General features: G+C 54.4%; 1 protein-coding gene across 1 annotated transcript; it reads left to right on the top strand.

Moving 5' to 3' along the window:
- Positions 1 to 1,789: 1,789 nt before the first annotated feature.
- On the top strand, positions 1,790 to 19,094 carry Tnfrsf1a (TNF receptor superfamily member 1A). Its single transcript, XM_045139802.1, has 9 exons — positions 1,790 to 2,139; positions 14,242 to 14,395; positions 14,563 to 14,691; positions 14,881 to 15,030; positions 15,213 to 15,291; positions 17,342 to 17,415; positions 17,513 to 17,626; positions 18,192 to 18,220; positions 18,426 to 19,094. Exons 1-9 carry the CDS (start codon positions 2,095 to 2,097, stop codon positions 19,092 to 19,094), a joined length of 1,443 nt encoding a protein of 480 aa, XP_044995737.1. The 5' UTR covers positions 1,790 to 2,094.
- The last annotated feature ends 68 nt before the right edge of the window (positions 19,095 to 19,162 follow it).

Genomic DNA, 19,162 nt, shown 5'->3' with positions numbered 1-19,162 from the left:
GCCTGGAGTCCAGGTTATGTGGGCACTGCCTGCCAGAGAGCTCAGGTGCCTCACCTTTGGAGCCAGAGAGTTTGGTACCTCAGCTCTCAGGTCAGTCCTGATGGGTGCATCAAAATATTTAGCTGGGCGTGGTGGCACACGCCTTTAATCCCAGCACTCTGGAGGCAGAGGTGGGAGGATTGCTGTGAGTTCGAGGCCACCCTGAGACTACCTAATTAATTCCAGGTCAGCCTGGGCTAGAGTGAGACCCTATCCTAAAAAAAAAAAAAAGCCAAAATAAAAGGGAGGGGACTGGAGGGATGGCTTAGCGGTGAAGGCATTTGCCTGCAAAGCCAAAGGACCCAGGTTTGATTCCCCAGGAGCCACATTAGCCAGCTGCACAAGGCGGCGTACACGTCTGGAGTTGGTCTTCAGTGACTGGAGGCCCTGGAGTGCCCATTCTTTCTCTTTCTCTCTCCCTCTTTCGCTGTCAAATAAATAAATAAAATAAAATATTTTTTTAAATCCCCCCAAAACAAAACAACAACAAAAAAAATGGGTTCAGGTATGGTGGTGCATGCCCATCGTTTCACCACTCCGGAGGGGAAGGCAAAGGGATCAGGCATTAAAGGTCATCTTTAGATACACAGGAATTTAAATACAGCCAGAGCTACCTGAGACCTTGTCTGGGAAAAAAAAAAAAAAAAACAAAACAGAGCAAAACCAACCAAGAATATTTGGGAAAAGGGCTCTGGGAACAAACGAATGACACCGTTCATCTGGAAGCCTCTCATAGACACGGTCTGTTTCATGGCATCACTTTCCCTGTTGGGGAGGGCACCGCCACACCCACTTAAAGATTTTTTTCTTTTTTTTCGAGGTAGGTTCTCACTCTAGCCCAGGCTGACCTGGAATTCACTCTGTATTCCTGGAATTCACTCTGTATTCTCAGGGTGGCCTGGAACTCCCCGCGATTCTCCTACCTCTGCCTCCCGAGTGTTGGGATTAAAGGCATGAGCCACCACGCCCGGCAAGATTTTATTTATTTATTTATTTATTTATTTATTTATTTATTTATTTGAGACAGAGAGAGAACGGGCACGTCAGGCCCTCCGGCGGGGCCTTTGCAAACAAACTCCAGATGCGTGCACTCCACCTTGTGCGTCTGACAACGTGGGGCCTGGAGAATTGAACCTGCGTCCTTAGGCTTCACAGGCACGCGCCTTAACCACTGGAGCGGTCTCTGCAGTCCCGCCACTCCCATTTAAGTAAGCCTGATGTTCCGTGATTGGTGGCACAGCCTTGCAGGCAGAGAGACTGGATGAGAAACAGGGGGCTTGAAGGTCAGGAGCCCCCCCCTCCCACGCCCCCACGCCCCGCAGGCCAGGCAGAAAACTAGGTCTTTCTCCCAGATTTGAGCTGGATGGATACATTCTCACGAAAAGTGTGCCAAGCAGGACACACTGGATGGAGTGGGGGGGGTGGGGTGGGGCACTGGGGGAACGGGGAGTTACCCGTCGGGCATCTCCCGGGTCTCTAGAAATCCTTCCAGCCGCTCCTATCTTCCTTCTCTTTGCAAATTGGGAAGCAGCCCAGAATTCCGTATTGGAACTCAGTTACTCTGATCTCCTCCCCAGTAAACGTCAGGTGAGCTCGGGAGCCTCGGGGCTGGCGCGCTGGGCGGGGGTGGGGGGCGGGGGTTCCCCCAGGCCGTGCGGTCCGATCGGGGACGACTGGGTGCCTGGGCTACAAAGCGTTAAGAGAAGCGGGGCCCTGCTCCCTCCTCCGCCCCGGCCCGGGCTCTTCCGGTGCCTGTTCTTGCAACACCAGCCAGCCCCGCCGCGCCGCCTCCCCGGCCGCCACCTCCTCCGCGCCGCTCCGGTGCGCGCTCGGGGACTCCCGGTTGGGACGAGCGAACGCCCCGCCAACCTCCGAGTTCGAACCCCTGCACCACCACCCCTTCCGAGGCCAGGGCAGCTCACGACCACCCCCCCCCCACTGGGCACGACCCTGCCCGCCTCTCCCCCCCCCCCCCCCAGCCCAGATTTCCCCTGCGCTGCCAGCCGCCCGCTCCGCAGCCCCGATGGGGGAGTGAGAAGCCACCGCCGGCGGGACATGGGCCTCCGCACCGTGCCCGTGCCAGGCCTGCTGCTGCCGCTGGTGAGAGACGTGGGCACCCCTGGACGGGACGGTGGGCGCCCTGGCACGGGGAGGGGGGGTGTGGAGAACTGGCACTTCTCGTGGGGGGGGGGGGCCTGCTGGGCCTTCACCTCTCCGGTTTCCCTATTCGTCCATGCAGTGTCTTGGGGAGGGGGTAAAGGAGCCAGGGAAGGGAGCAAGATTGCGGGGGGGGGGGGGGAAGAATTGCAAAGAAAGGGCGAGTGTGAGAAGAGAGCTGGGAGACTCGGGGAGTCAGAGTTTGGAGGTGCTGCTGCTGCCGCTGGTGATGGTGGATCCGGCCAGGCAGGGCGAGCAGCTGGACAGCCTGGGGTGGAATGTGGGGAGACTGAGTGAACAGGAAGGGGATGACTTTAGGGGAACAGGTTTGGGATGTTGTGTGACGGGGGTGGGAAGGGAAACTGTTTGGAAGTGGTCCGCCAGGCCCAGGCTTCTCCCCCACCCCCAGGGCTCCCGTGTCCACTTCTTCCTCTGGGCTCTGCTTCCAGGCTGTGGCCCCTTGTCGGGCCACCACCCCCCCCACACCCCCTCAAGGTGCCTGGCACCTTCTCTACCTGGGCACGTTCCTCTGGGCGCTCCCTTTCCACCGCCTAAACAACAGTCCCTCCACATCTCATCCCACGGCTCAGATTGGGGAAGTTGTTCTCGTCACTGGAAAATGTCCCCCTCTCTGACATCATCTCACGCAGGTTCCCCAGAGCCCCAGCTCTCTGGACACTTGAGTGGACTTTCTTGCTGGTGAGGGCAGTGGTACCTTAGTCAGGTCCCTTCCCTGCACCCCCTTTCTCCCTCCACATCCTTTCTTTTTTTTTTTTTTTTCTTTTTTCGAGGTAGAGTCTCACTCTGGTCCAGGCTGACCATCTCAGGGTGGCCTTGAACTCATGGCAATCCTCCTACCTCTGCCTCCCGAGTGCTGGGATTAAAGGCGTGCGCCACCACGCCCGGCTCCACATCCTTTCTTTCCCCCTCTCCTTATGGAGCCCCGTTCTGACCTCTCTCTCCTCTGCTCAAGTCCCAAGATCCCTGACCCCAAGCAGCACCTGGTCTCCCCGCTTCTAATCCTTCCTCTGCTGTCTCCTAGAGTCGCCTTGCCTCCTTCTCACAGCGGCTGCCCCACTCGCTTAATTCTGCTCTCTTCCTGAGTAGATCACCTGCATTCAGTACCTTTCATCCTCTTGCCACAGCCACACGAACTAATCATCCCTTACTTACTTTATCTCTAAAATGGGTATAGTGATTGTTATCTCTTAGTGTCATTTATTTAAGAGGCTGTTTTTTATTTGAGGCAGGGTCTTACTCTAGCCCAGGCCAACCTGGAACTCTGTAGTTCCAGGCTGGCCTTGAATCCATGGTCCTTCTCCTACCTCAGCTTCCCTGGGCTGGGATTAAAAAGGCAGGTAGCACCATGCTTATAGTGTTGTTGTTGTTGTTGTTGTTATTATTATTATTTTGGTTTTTCGAGGTAGGGTTTCACTCTGGCCCAGGCTGATCTGGAATTCACTATGTAGTCTCAGGGTGGCCTCGAACTCACAGTCATCCTCCTACCTCTGCCTCCCGAGGGCTGGGATTAAAGTCGCACGCCACCGCGCCTGGCTCTCACAGTGTTGTTTTAAGATTAAATACGTGCATGGATTCATTTCCATTCAATGTATTTACTGTCTGTTTCTGTGCTAAGACTCTGTTTCAGGGACTAGGATTAGAGGTGAGTGAAATCTCTGATGCAACGAATAGGCGATCATTCAGCTCTTGTAGTACTCACCACTAATTCGATTAGCAACCCTCCTTCCCTAGCCACTGGTGTTTGGTAGAATGAGGTGTCCTGAACAGGCCGGGGAAAGCACTTTCTCCAGCTGTGGTGGTCCACGTGGGGATGGGACCCCCGTGGACCGGAGCTGAGGAGCAAGGGAAGGCAGGTGAGGCCTGCCCAGGTTTCCACTGGCTTTCTCAAGTCGCAGTACAGAGCAGACATGTATGAGGTATATATGTGCATATATGTGTGCCTGGGAGGAGCAGCAGGGGCAGGGGATGTGGCAAGACAGACAGCGTGATTTTCCCACTCTCCAAGACTTTACAATCTAGGAGCTAAGACGGCTTATGGTGAAAATGATTTTGGATGCTCTGGAGGGAAGCGATCTCCCCCAAGGCCTTGGTGTGGTGTGGTGTCCTGCAGTCCTTACTAGGAAGGAGGGTGTGGTGCACCTTTTTTCTCTTTCTTTCTTTTTTTTTTGGTAGGGGGGTTTGAGGTAGGGTCTCCTTCTAGCCCAGGCTGAGCTGGAATTCACTGTGTAGCCTCACACTGGCCTCAAACTCACAGGGATCCTCCTACCTCAGCCTCCGGAGTGGGTGCTGGGGGTAAAGATGCGCGCCACCATGGCGGCTAGCCCTCTTCTTGCTTAGTGGCCAAGCAGGCTGGTGTCCATCCTGAGGCTCACAGTTGGGCACGCTGGGATTTCCTGAGACCATGAGCTGTGTCTCACCCAGGCTGGCATCCCCAGCACCCGTGCAGGAACTGAAATGGAGACCTTGTCCTTTGAATTGCTGAATTTAGGAACAAGGGATTGGTTAGATGGGTGGGGGGAATGCCTCGCAGGAATGTAGGTTTGGAGTGGACGTTAGAAGTCACTTCGTGAGGTTGGGACATCACGTCCAGAGGGGTCCCCTCTCCCCCGCCCCAAATAACTGACTGCTGCTCTCACAGCACATAAACTACCCCATGGGGGATACCTGCCACCCTACCGGGGAACATCACCAACGGAATGGCGGCAGAGACGAGGGAGAAGAGGGTGCCAACACACCATGGATCCATACGAAACATCTAGTTAACAATAATAACAATAAAACATAAGAAACGACGTTACTGCGTGGCAGGATGGCTAGCAAGGAGTGGGGTGGAGAGAGGAAGCGGGAGACCAGGCTAGGGGAGAGCAGAGGAGTGGACAGACAGGTACCGACCGTGTGGACGGGCGGTGGAGACGGGAGCTGAACACCTTAGCTTGGGTGGGATGATAATATTGAGGAACGCTGGGGCATGTGAAAAACAAATATGTATATGTGTATAGTTTATTTATTTATTTATTTTTGAGGCGGAGCCTCCGTCTAGGCCAAGCTGGCCTCACACTCACAGCAGTCCTCCTACCTGAGCCTCCTGGTGAAAAAGTGATCTTGAGCCCTCGGGCAACGGTGGTGCACACCCGAGTGTAAGCCCGAGCTGGGAGGTGGGAGAAGGAGCTTGAGGAGTTCAAGGCCAGCCTGAGCCACTTGAGAACCTGTCTCAAAAAACTGAGAAGAGGGCTGGGAATACGGCTCTGCGGTTAAAGGCACTTGCTTGCAAAGCCCTCACAGCCTGGGTTTGATTTCCCGGTACCCACATAAAGCCAGGTGTACAAAGTGGCGCATGCTTGTGCCGTTCTTTGCGGTGGCAGGAGGGCCTGGTGTGCTTTCTACACACGCATACATGCATTTGTTGTTGTTTAGAGGTAGGGTTTCACTGTAGCCCAGTCCGACCTGGAACTCACTCACTCTCTAATTCCACACAGCCGTCTTCTTACCTCTGCCTCCCAAGGGCTGGGATCAAAGGCATGTGCCATCACCTCAGATAGAGATATATATGTTTTTTAGCTTAAAAAAGTATTTTATTTTTGCCAGGTGTGGTGGCGCACGCCTCTAATCCCAGCCCTTGGGAGGCAGAGGCAGGAGGATTGCCATGAGTTTGAGGCCACCCTGAGACTCCATAGTGAATTCCAGGTCAGCCTGGGCTAGAGTGACACCTTACCTTGAAAAAAACAAAACAAAAAAAAACTGTTTTTTTAATTTTTTTTTATTTTGAATGAGAGAGAGAGAGAATGAGAATGGGTGCACAAGGGCCTCTATCCACTGCAAATGATCTCCAGATGAATGTGCTACCTTGTGCGTCTGGCTTATGCTGGTCCTGGGGATTCAAACCTCGGTCCTTTGGCTTTGTAGGCAAGTGCCTTAACCGCTAAGCCATCTCTCCAGCCCCTTTTTTTAACTTTCTTATTTTTCCCCTTTTTTAAATCTATTTATTGATAGCTTCTATAATTATAGAAAAGAAACCATGATCATTCCCTCGCTATCCCTACTTTCCCCTCACAAATCCAGCCTCGATCACACCCCCTCATCATCTCAATCAGTTCCTCTTTTATTTTGATGTCATCATCTTTTCCTCCTATTATGAAGGTCATGTGTAGGTAGTGTCAGGCACTAGGAGGTCACGATATCCAGGCCATTTTGTGCCTGGTAAAGTGCATTGTAAGTAGTCCTACCCTTCCTTTGGCTCTTACATTCTTTGTTTGGTTTTGGTTTTATTTATTTATTTGAGACTGACAGAGAGAAAGAGAGAGAGAGAGAGAGAGAGAGAGAGGCAGAGAAAGAGAGAGAATGGGCGCACCAGGGCCTCCAGCCACTGCAAACGAACTCTAGACGCGTGCGCCCCCTTGTGCATCTGGCTAACGTGGGTCCTGGGGAATGGAACCTCGAACCAGGGTCGTTAGGCTTCACAGGCAAGCACTTAACCGCTAAGCCATCTCTCCAGCCCTGGTTTTGGTTTTTTGAGGTAGGGTCTCACTCTAGTCCAGACTGACCTGGAATTCACTATGGAGTCTCAGGGTGGCCTTGAACTCAAAATGATCATCCTTCCTCTGCCTCCCGAGTGCTGGCATTAAAGACGTGCGCCACCACGCCCAGCTCTTACGTTCTTTATGCCACTTCTGCCATGGACCCTGAGCCTTGGAATGTGTGGTAGAGACAGGTGTCTCAGTGTTGGACACTCCACTCACTCTCCTTTCTTTACAGCACTGTGGTGACTTTTGAGTCATCCCAGTGGTCACTGCCACTTGATAGGAGAAGCTTCTCTAACCAAAAGTGAGAGGAGCATTAGCATATGGGCATGAACCCTGAGCGCTCACGTAATATACGCGTTTAGCTGACGACAGCAGGCGTTACTCCTCTTGCGTTCCTGGCCTCCTGTGTCCATGGGATTTTGACTAGTTTTTTGAAATTACTGTTATTATTATTTTGGTTGTTTGAGGTAGGGTCTCACTCTGGCCCAGGCTGACCTGGAATTAACTATGTATCTCAGGGTGGTCTTGAACTCATGGCGATCCTCCTACCTCTGCCTCCCAAGTGCTGGGATTAAAGGCATGCGCCACCATGGCTTTTTTTTTTTTTTTTGGTTTTATTTTTTAATTATTTATTTGAGAGAGAGATGGAGAGGGAGAGAATAGGTACACCAGCGCCTTCAGCCATTGCAAACAAACTTCAGGCACTTGTGCCACCAGGTGCATCTGGCTTACTTGGGTCCTGGGGAATTGAACCTAGGTCCTTTGGCTTCACAAACAAATGCCTGAACTGCTAAGCCATCCCTCTAGCCCTTGACTAATTTTTTTTTTTTTCTTAAAGAAAACTAGCCAGGCGTGGTGGCACATGCCTTTAATCCCAGCACTGAGAAGGCAGAGGTAGGAGGATCGCAATGAGCTCGAGGCCACCCTGAGACTACAGAATGAATTCCAGGTTAGCCTGGGCTAGAGTGAGACTCTACCTTGAAAAACCAAAAAAAAAAAAAAAAAAAAAAAAAAAATAAAATCTTGTAGATGGACCCAAGAGGAATGGAGGAGTTTCTCAGCTGTACTGCCCAGATTGTATTCTGAGTAACAGTGAGATGGCTCTGCCGTGCGCGCTCTGGCTCTCTGGCAAGGATCCCTGGGCATGTTTGCAGCCAGGCCCTGGAGGTGGTGACGAAGATTGACACTCCGGTGATGCAAGTTGAAGCCTGAATTCAGATAGGAAAATATGTAGATGGCTACAGTCCCAGCAGAGGCTGAGGCAAGGGCCATCGTGTGATCCAGGAAACGGAGGCCAACTTGGGCAACCCAGCAAGCCCCCAAGACCTTATACTGGAGGAGGAAAGAGGCAGGCCGTCGTAATAATCCATAACCCAGTGTGTGGTAACCCAGGAACAGGGAGGGAGCAGAAATGACAGAGAAAGGACAGCAAGGGGAGTTGGCAGGGCAGGGGACAGTAGCAGGCTAGGGTCAGGGGCTCTGAGGTCTCAGCATCGGTGATGTGACATATGTCTTAGGTGAGGGTTCAGTTTGGGGCAGAGTAAGATTGGCCAAGTAGAAGTGGGGGGTCAGATCGGTTGGGACAGAAGTTCTCAGGTTTTTTTTTTTGTTGTTGTTTTTTTGAGGTAGGGTCTCACTCTAGCCCAGGCTGACCTGGAATTCACTATGGAGTCTCAGGGTGGACTTGAACTCACAGCGATCATACTACCTCTGCCTCCCGAGTGCTAGGATTAATCAGCTTTCCTTGTGGTTGCATTTGCTTGTCAATGGAACTGGCTGAGAGTTGTCATGAGGGGCGTGGGCCCGAGCGTGTGCATGACCACGGAGCTGCGCAGTTTGAAACTGTTCTGGGGGGGGGGGGGCACACGTATCCCTTTGGGATGGGGGTGCTGTCTGCCTGCCTCCCTCATCATCACTGGAGTGGAAGACAATGGCTGTGGACCCCACCGCTGGTTCTTCGGGCCTGGTTCTGGAAGAATGCTATTTCATGTTATTTAACTTGAGCTGGGACTGAGCGTCCAATGAGCTTGCTGGGGGGGGGGGGGCGGGGTGACGTGAGTCATCAGTGGAGGGCTTCATGGTGGGAGGTGGGATTGCATGGCGACCTTCAGAGGAGACACTTATGAGCTCCCCACAGCTCATAACATATTTTTTATATTTTATTTTTTATTAATTTGACAGAGAGGGAGGGAGAGAGAGAGAAAGAATGGGGCGCGCCAGGGCCTCCAGCTACTGCAAACGAACTCCAGACACATGCGCCCCCTTGTGCATCTGGCTAACATGGGTCCTGGGGAATCGAACCTGGGTCCTTTGCCTTTGCACCGGCCCTAAGTGGAGCGCATTTTAATGCAGAGAGCACACTGACGGGCACAGTGAAGTGAGTCTCGGAGCGGTGGCCTGGTCAAGGTTAGACCACAGGGTCCATCTCCGGCTTCTCTGCCCCTGCTCCGAATCAACCCCAGCAGCACAGGAAGTCACACTGAAGACCTCCCCAGGCGGAAGTTGAGGGGGATTTGGAGCGGTGCTGGGCCACCCCTCAACTGTCTCTCCACAGGCACCCCCAGCTTCCTGCCTCTCCTCTGCTCCAAGCCCAGGCCCCGGGCTCAGTGAGCCTCTGGAGTTGACGCCCTCCGGAGCCTCTGTGGTTTGCCTCCTAATGCAGCTGCTCCGCGGGGCGGGCAGGTGCCCACAAATGGTGCCCGCTGGGAGAGCGCAAGGACTCTGGTGCCCCTGGAACGCGTGGAATAGGGTGCTTCCTGCCCCTTCCAGCCGGTCCATGCAGTTATTATTTTTGTGTGTGTGTGTGCAGCTGCCAAGCCTGGGGAGGAGCTGTGAGCTCTTAAGTAACCCTGCTTCCTAAGGATGAGGACTAGGGACCCTCGGGAGCCCCCAAGCCCAATGCAACTGGCCAGAGCTGGGCGGGCTGTGGGAATGTGGTGAACCACAGTGGGGTGTTGAAGGGTGGGGGGTCAGCCGGGGTTTGCTTCGTGCTGGAACTGGGGAGCGTCAGGGGGGCCAGCGTTGAGAGCCTAGGGCAGAGAGAGAGCCGGAGTCCAGGGACTGGGACTGGTTTCTGCTGGGGGCGGAGCCAGGGCGAGGGCCAGGCTAAGGGAAGGATGTGGAGGGAGGGAGAGTGGGTGGGAGGGGAGGGGTCCTCTGGGAGGAGGCGAGGAGGCTCCTGGCCTGATGGGAGGAAGCCAGAGGTCAGCAAGGCTTCCCTTTGGGATGGAGAGGGAGAGGGAGGCATTTTCCCGAAAGCAGTGGGTCCATGGTCTGGCTCTTTTAAAGGGGGGAGGGGGAGAAGGGGGCTCTGAGTGGAGGTGAGTGGGACATACTGCCCTCCAGGACAGGGGAGCAGAGGGGGTGCCACTGGCGGGCGGGCTCTTGTTTTGGCTGACTCATGGACCCTGGAGCTGGGGACAGGGACCAAGTTCCCTCTGCACGGCCCTAGCTCCCCTCCCTCCCCCTGCCTGGCCTGAGTCACCGGGGCGGAGCTGCTGGGAACTGATAGACTCCTTTCCCGGATCTGCCTTAACCCCTGGAGCTCTGGAAGGGCTGTGGGGCCTCACCTCCCTCATTCCTCACCAGCCTCAGGTCTCCCAGAAGTTTATCCCAGAAGCCCTCAGTGACACCGCCTGACCTGGCCTTGCAACTCCTGTGGACAGGATTGGAAGTGTCCTGGCCCTCAGTGGCTGCAAGCTCCTCTTCCTCTGAGACAGGAGCCTGCCTCACTTTCCGGATTGGGCAGTTCGCACAGCCAACTCTTCCGGTCACTCTGGAAGCCCCTGCCCGCTGTGTGTGTGTGTGTGTGTGTGTGTGTGTGTGTTGCAGCCCTGCCCAAGAGGCTGCTGCAAGTGGCTTCTCACCTCTGTGGCCGAGGCCGGCTTCTTGACCTCTGGCTTGTAGCTGCAGGCGGGGTGCTTGCTTCCTTCAAAACTGGAACTGAGGGCTGGAGAGATGGCTTAGCGGTTGGTTCAATTCCCCAGGACCCACGTAAGCCAGATGCACAAGGTGGTGCATGCATCTGGAGTTCGTTTGCAGTAGCTGGAGGCCCTGGCACACCCATTCTCTCTCTTTCTCACACACACACTCTGCCGCTTTCCCTCCCTCAAATAAACAAATAAAATATTAATAAACAAACAAACAAACTTGGAACTGAGCTGGGCAGGTCTTTCATCCTAGCACTGGGAGGCAGAGGTAGGAGGATCAAGGCCACCTGAGACTACATAGTGAATTCCAGGCTCGCCTGGCTGGAGTGCGGCTTTGCCTCCATAAAAAACAAAACAAACAAAACAAAAAACCTGGAACTGACCTGGGTGTGGTGACACAAATCTTTAATCCCAGCCCTTGTCTTTAATCCCAACTGAAGTAGAGGTGTGTGGATTGCCCTGAGTTCGAGACCACCCTGAGACTACATAGTGAATTCCAAATGAGCCTGGGCTAGAGCAAGACCCTATCTTGAAAAACAAAAACCATGCTGCGTGTGGTGGCGCACACCTTTAATCCCAGCACTGGGGAGGCAGAGGTAGGAGGATCACCATGAGTTCGAGGTCACTCTGAGACTCCATAGTGAATTCCAGGTCAACCTAGGCTATAGTCAGACCCTACCTCAGAAAAAAACCCCAAAAAACCAAAAACAAAACCCTTGGCATTGTAGGGCCTATGGGCAGCTGTGAGTCTGGAGAGCTGTGGGATGGTCAGGCCTTCCTGTCCTAGCCTGCCTGTGATATGATTAGTTGTTCCTCAGTGTTCAACATACCTTGAGGACAGTCTCTGTTTTTACATAAAGTGGTTCATAGTAAAGGGTACTTTAAAAAAAATTGCAAGACCGGTATGTTGGTGCATTCCTTCAGTCCCAGTGGCCTAGGTAGGAAGATCACTATGAATTTGAGGCCAGCCTGAGGTTACATTGTGAATTCCAGGTCAGCCTGGGCTAGAGTGATCATGCCTCAAAAAAAAAAAAAAAAAATGAAGGCTCAGAAGCTGGGGCTGAAGAGATGGCTTAGTGGTTAAGGCGCTTGCCTGCAAAGCCAAAGGACCCAGGCTCTATTCCCCAGGACTCACATTAGCGCCAGATGCACAAGGTGACACATGGGTCTGGAAGCCTTGATGTGCCCATTCTCTTACTCTGCGTCTTTCCCTCTCTCAAATAAACGAATAAAAAAAAGATTTTTTTTTTTTTTTTTGGTGTTTCGAGGTAGGGTCTCTGGTCCAGGCTGTCCTGGAATTAACTATGTCGTCTCAGGGTGGCCTTGAACTCACAGCGATCCTCGAACCACTGCCTCCCAAGTGCTGGGATTAAAGGCGTGCACCACCACGCCAGGCTTAAAAAAATAAGATATTTTTTAAAAAAGAAAACCATAAGTTGGACCAGATCAAAGGGTGAGATCAAAGGGCTCAGTCTACGTTTAAGCTCAGTGGTGACTTCCAGTTTTGCGTGCTCCATAACGCAGTCACTTACCCACTGGGAAATCCGTTGGTTGCTGCGGGTTTTGCCTGAGGCTGTAAAACCTACCTTTGAGAGGGCCCTGGGGTTCAAAGGGCTTTGGGATCCCCTGACACATCCTCAGCTCTTGGCCCGCTGGTCATCTGAGCCCAGTCACCAACCTGTGGCCAGCTGTAGTTGAGCGTGATTCACACCTGCCCTCGCCCGAGCCCTGTTACCTGCCCGTCCCACCCTGACCCCTGAACTTTGGTGTTGGCACCCCTTCCTCTTTGTCTGTGCCAGTCTGGGAAGCCTGTGTAGCTTTAGCTGTGGAAGGCAATGGGGACGGACCGCGAGGGCAGGCTTCTGAGTAAGGCTTGAAGTAAATGGATGGGGACGTTCATAGCTGAGTGTGTGGCTTGGGGCAGGTATGAGGCCCTGTGCTCTCCGCCCAGCAACCCACATGCTCACTTCTTCCTTTTGCTTCTGCCCACTCCCCGGAGTGGTGCCTGCAGGATCATCCCTTGCCTCCATCCCCATCCGATGCATTCATTTTATTTTAATTTTGTTTATTTATTTGAGAGAGAGAAAGCTGCTGCAAAGGAACTCCAGACCCACCCTTGTGCATCTGGCTTTACGTGGGTCCTGGAGATTCGAACCGGGATCTTTGGGCTTTGCAGGCAAAGGTCTTAACTGCTAAGCCATCTCTCCAGCCCCCATTTTACTTTTTTGGTTTTTCGAGGTAGGGTCTCACTGTGGTCCAGGCTGACCTGGAATTCACTATGTAGTCTCAGGATGGCCTCAAACTTATGGTGTTCCTCCTACCTCTGCCTCCCAAGTGCTGGGATTAAATGCGTGCGCCACCACACCTGGCTTAATTTTTTTTTTCTTTTTTGGTGTTTATTCTTATTTATTTATTTGAGAGCGACAGACAAAGAGAGAGAGAGAGGGGCGGGGGGAGAGAATGGGTGCTCCAGGGCCTCCAGCCACTGCAAACGAACTCCAGATGCGTGCGCCACCTTGTGCATCTGGTTTATGTGGTGCTGGGAATCGAGCCTCGAACCAGGGTTCTTAGGCTTCACAGGCAAGTGCTTAACCTCTAAGCCATCTCTCCAGCCCCTATTTTATTTTTTATTTTGAGAGAAGGAGGAGAGACAGAGAGAGAGAGAGAGAGAGAATGGGCGCACCAGAGACTTCAGCCACTGCCAGTGAACTGCAGACGCGTGCGCCCCCCTGTGGCGCACGTGCGACATAGAGCGTTTGCGTCACTGTGCGTCTGGCCTACGTGGGACCTGGAGATTCCAACATGAGTTCTTAGGCTTCGCAGGCAAGCGCCTTAACCGCTAAGCCATCTCTCCAGCACCCCCTCCTGCACCTGGTTTTTCCCAAATACTTGTTGTCAGGGTAATAGAAGCCAGGAGAGTTCACAGATCACAACAGCTCACCTCTGAATGCCCACAAAGCGAGCCCTGCATGCCGACGCAGAGGCGCCACTTTCATCTTTCAGGCTGCCTGGTGGAGGAAGGGGATCGGAACTAAGGAAATCTAGTTCCCAGGCCCAGAACACGCCCTGGACTGGGAGTGCACGTAGCCCAGTGTGACTCTGTGAGGTCCCGCGTTCCATCCCCAGCCATGAAAACAACAAAACAGCCCCTGATCGTCTTCAGGATAAATAAGCTGGGGCCGGACCTTTGGGCTGAGGGGACAGATTTCTGCACCCAGGCGAACCGGACTGCAAGGCAGGGGCGGCTGTCTGAGGGAGAATGTGAGCCGACGCTGTCAATTCACTGCCTACAAGGTCCCACCTCTCATGGTGCCCTCTCTCTCTCCCTCTCTTTTAAAAACTATAATTAATTAATTAATTTATTTGAGAGAGAGAGAAAGATGGGGAGAGAATGGGCGCACCAGGGCCTCCAGCCACTGCAAAGGGACTCCAGATGCACGCGCGCCTCCTCCTGGTGCATCTGGCTTACGTGGGTCCTGGAGAATTGAACCGGGATCCTTTGGCTTTGCAGGCAAACTCTTTAATCGCTAAGCCATCTCTCCAGCCCGGCCCTCTCTCTCTTGATTCTTTCCCAGGTGCTCCTGGCTCTATTGGTGGGGATACACCCCTTAGGGGTCATTGGACTGGTCCCTCCCCTTGGGGACCAGGAGGAGAGGGATAATCTGTGTCCCCAGGGAAAATACAGACCCCCTCAGAACTCTTCTTTCTGCTGTACGAAGTGCCACAAAGGTAGGAGCAGGTCCCCTCGAGGCTGGTTCAGGAGCCGGGGTTGGGGTGTCTGAGCCTGCTGCCTCTCTTGGGCTGGGGTTCTTCTTTCCTTCCCTCTCCTTTGGCTCGCCTCCCGAGCTCCCTTCCTTCAGCTCTCAGCTGCCGCCCAACCCTGACCTCACTCACAGGAACCTACCTGTACAATGACTGTAAAGGCCCAGGGCTGGCCACGGACTGCAAGGTGTGTGAAAGAGGCACCTTCACTGCTTACGAGAACCACCTCAAGCAGTGTTTCAGCTGCACCACGTGTCGGAAAGGCAAGCCCGGGGAGCGAGCACGGGCGTGTGCGTGTGCACACGTGTGCGTGTGTGTGTGTGTGTGTGTGTGTGTTTGAGGGGGGAGACAGGGATATGGGCGGGAGTGCCTGTGCACCTGTGGTCCCGGCTGCGCACGGACTGGACGCGGAAGCAGGATGCAGGACTCACCCATCTCCCACCCCTCGGCAGAAATGTCCCAGGTGGAGATCTCTCCGTGCGCCGTGGACCGGGACACCGAGTGTGGCTGCAAGAAGAACCAGTTCCGGAAGTACATGGGTGAAAAGCTGTTCTGGTGCATCGACTGCAGCCTCTGCCTCAATGGCACCGTGACGCTTCCCTGTGAGCACCGCTCTCCCTACCTGGACGGGAGCTCCTTTCTCGGGAGGAAGGTCTCCTGTCTGCACCCTTACCCCAGGCGGCAGCACCTCCCCTGCTGCCTTCATCCTGCCCCCTCCCCTGCCCCTCCCCTGACCCCAGGGTGCAGCTGCAGCTCCATTAATCTGCAGACCTTCTTCCTGCAGGTCAGGAGAGACAGAACACCGTGTGCGCGTGCCACGCAGGGTTCTTTCCAAGAGAGGACAAGTGTGTCCCCTGCAGCGAGTGAGTATCCGCTAGCTAGCGACTGGCACTGCTTGGTGCCTCAGGGTGGCTAAGTGGCTGGGCCCGAGAGTCTTCAGCAGGGCAGGGAGAACACCCAGGGTGCTCAGGACTCTACAGCTGGCTGTGTGGGAGACACTTCAAGACATCAGACATATCTTTCCCCTATTCCAACACGTGAGGACATTTTAAGAAGTCTTTTTTTGTTTCTTTGTTTTGAGGTAGGGTCTCACTCTAGCTCAGGCTGATCTGGAATTCACTATGTGGTCTCGGTGTGGCCTCGAACTCATGGCGATTCTCCTACTTCTGCCTCCTGAGTACTGAGATTAAAAAAGGTGTGCGCCACCAAGCCTGGCTTAAGAAGTCTTTTGAGTTCATCTTCTCCCAAGGACGGCTGGCTGGCATTTTCCGGATTTTGGGCAGTGGGGACCACCTATTTATTGTTCATTGATTCTAGGTTGCATATCTTCATGTCTCTGAAACCAGGTTGTGCCTTACAATTAATTATGTATCATGGTGCAATTGGAGGCTTTGAACACATGTGTAATATGTAGAGTGGTGCCTTTTTTATTTTTATTTATTTGAGAATGACACACAGAGAGATAGAGAGAGAGAGAGAGAGAGAGAGAGAGAGAGAGAGATTGATTGAGAATGGGCACGCCAGGGCTTCCAGCCACTGCAAACAAACTCCAGACGTGTGTGTCCCCTTGTGCATCTGGCTAACATTGGTCCTGGGGAATCAAATCTTGAACCTGGGTCCTTGGGCTTCACAGGCAAGCACTTAACTGCTAAGCCATCGCTCCAGCTTCCCCCACCCCTCGCCGCCTTTTTTTTTTTTTTTTTTTTTCCCCAAGGCAGGGTCTCATTCCAACCCAGGCTGACCTGGAACTCATTTTGTAGCTCCAGGCTGGCCTCAAACTCATGGCAATCCTTCTATCTCAGCCTGAGTGCTGGGATTAAAGGCGTGCACCACCACAGCCAGCTTGTTTTCAGATTTACGCTGAGAGCTCCTACTCGAGTTCCTCTGCGTCCCCCCACCCCAAGAGTAGCTCTCACCTCACACTACCCTGTGACAGCTCCCAGCATGGAAAGGTGTATAGGCCGAGTGTGTGTGTGTGGGGGGGGGGGCTTTCAGCTGCTTTCAGTGATATTTTTTCTTTTTTTGAGGGGGGGGGGGGCTCAAGGTAGGGTCTCACTCTAGCCCAGGCTGACCTGACCTGGAATTCACTCTGTAGTCTCAGGGTGGCCTCGAACTCACAGCGATCCTCCTACCCCTGCCTCCTGAGTGCTGGGATTAAAGGTGTGCGCCACCACGCCCGGCTTCCAGTGATATTTCTTGTAGAAGCTTTTACGCCTATTCTCCTTGTCATAGTCAGCTTCAGGTTGCGGGGGTGAACTTCCAAGCCCGGCACAGTTTATGGGAGGAACAGGATTTATTGAAGTTTACAGATCCAGGGGGAGACAGTGACCCCATTTCACAGGTCCACACAGAGGAACACCACCACCAGCGCCATAAGCAAACATACTCCAGGCACCCAGGCAGAGCTCAAGCACTTTGCGTACCTTAGGCAGGAAGTAAGTAAGATCAGGGCTGGAGAGATGGCTTAGCGGTTACGGCGTTTGCCTACAGTAAAGCCCAAGGACCCACGTTTGATTCCCCAGGACCCACATAAGCCAGATGCACAAGGGGGCGCACACATCTGGAGCTGGTTTGCAGTGGCTGGAGGCCCTGGCGCGCCCATTCTCTCTCTGCCTCTTCCTCTCTCTCAAATAAATACATACATACATAAATAAATCATTTAAAAAAATATATGGCACGCGCTGGGCGTGGTGGCGCATGCCTTTAATCCCAGCACTGGGGAGGCAGAGGTAGGAGGATCACTGAGAGTTCAAGGCCACCCTGAGACTACAGAGTGAATTCCAGGTCAGCCTAACAAACTATATATATATAGCAAATAACAGTTGTAGGGGAATGTCCAGCAACTTCTGCGTATCGTGTGTGGGTGCCTTAGCGAGAGGCAGGGCTGTTCACCAGTGCTGTCTCTCCTTTCAGCTGTAATAAAAACGACGAGTGTACAAAATTGTGCCTGCCTTCAACTGAAAACTTTGTAAGCCCTCCGGACTCAGGTGAGAAGAAATGAAATGACCTGTGGCCATACCCAACTGTCCACTTCCCTAGTCCCCCCCCCCCCAGCTCCCCCCTTTGGGCTTTGTCCGTCCGCAGGCACCTCAGTTCTGTTGCCCTTGGTGATCTTCCTGGGTCTCTGCCTTGCGTCTTTCCTGTTCGCGGGTCTCATGTGCTATTACCCACGGTGGAAGCCCGGGCTGTACTCCAGCAGTGAGTGGGGAACCGGGCCTGAGGTGGGAATGCAGAAGGGGGCTGGACGGGCAAAATGCAAGATGAGGACCGGCTCCTTGGATTACTGCAGCCCTAGATCGTGGCGGTTGGGAAATCATACGGCATCAGTAGAGTTTTTTAATATATATGTATATGATTAGAAAGTATTTATTTGCAAGCAGAGAGCGAGCAGAGAGAGGCAGAAAGAGAGAGGGAGAGAGGGAGAGAAAGAAACAGAATGGGCGCGCCAGGTCCTCCAGCCACCGACCGCAAAGGAACTCCAGATGCGTGCGCCCTCTTGTGCATCTGGCTAACGTGGGTCCTGGAGAATCGAACCTGAATCCTTTGGCTTCGCAGGCAAATGCCTTAACCGCTAAGCCATCTCTCCAGCCCAGCAGTAGTTTTTTTTTTTTTTTTTTTTTTTTTTTTTTGGCCTCTGGGGCCACATAGGCCCTCAAGCCCTTTACCACAAGTCCCCAAGGCCAGCCCCAGTACCGGAAGCCAGGGGCTGCAGAGAGGGAAGTGAAATTGATTTGCTTGCTTTCTTTTCTCTTTGCCTTTTCAGTTTGTGGGACTTCAGTACCTGGAAAAGAGGTGAGAGCAAAGCCAGGGGCCTACCCCCAAACTTCTTTCATTGTTCCTTAACCGATCTCCTAAATGCTCAAAATTACCTGGGATGGGGGGGTGGGCCTCCCTTAGTGTCCCATCCAGGGGTGTGTGTGTGTGGGGGGGGAAATAAAAAAGAGAGGGCTGGGACTCAGTTTCCTTCCTCCCACTCATGGCGGGTCTTCTTTTTCAGGGGCCCACCGAAGCCATTGTTACCAAGTCCCTAGCCCCAAACGCAGCCCCGACCCCGAGCTGCACGCCCGGCTTCGATGCCACCTTCAGTGCCCAGGTCCCCTGCGGCCCCACGTCCCCGCCCAGTCACTGGCCGAGCTTCCCGCGGGCGGGGTCCCCTCCCGGGGCAGCGGTCACGGCGCACGCGGCGGACCCCAGCGTCTACACGCCGCTGACCCCCGCGCCGCTGCACCAGCAGCAGCCGCAGCCGCAGCCGCCGCCGCCGCAGCGGGAGCCGGGGCCGTGGTCAGCGGGCGGCCCGTGGGGGGAGCGGGTGCCGGCGCTCGGGCAGGGCGGGGCGGACGCCGACGTGGCCGACGCGGGCGACGTGGCCACGCTCTACGCCGTGGTGGACTGCGTGCCGCCGCTGCGCTGCAAGGAGCTGGTGCGGCGCCTGGGGCTGAGCGAGCACGAGATCGAGCGCCTGGAGCTGCAGCACGGGCGCTGCGTGCGCGAGACGCACTACTGCATGCTGCAGGCCTGGCGCCGCCGCACCCCGCGCCGCGCCGCCACGCTGGAGCTGCTGGGCCGCGCGCTGCGGGACATGGAGCTGCTCGGCTGCCTGGACGACATCCGCGCCGCGCTGCGCCCGCCGGCGCCGGGCTCGAACCCGCGGCCGCCCTGGAGCTAGCGCGCTCGCTCTCCTCCTCGGGGCGTGCGCCGGGCTCGAACCCGCGGCCGCCCCGCAGCTAGCGCGCT

The sequence above is a fragment of the Jaculus jaculus genome, chromosome 23 (assembly GCF_020740685.1).
Source record: "Jaculus jaculus isolate mJacJac1 chromosome 23, mJacJac1.mat.Y.cur, whole genome shotgun sequence".
Lineage (NCBI taxonomy): Eukaryota > Metazoa > Chordata > Mammalia > Rodentia > Dipodidae > Jaculus > Jaculus jaculus.
Note: the sequence above shows the minus strand (reverse complement) of the source record. Positions and strands in the feature narration are given on the sequence as shown.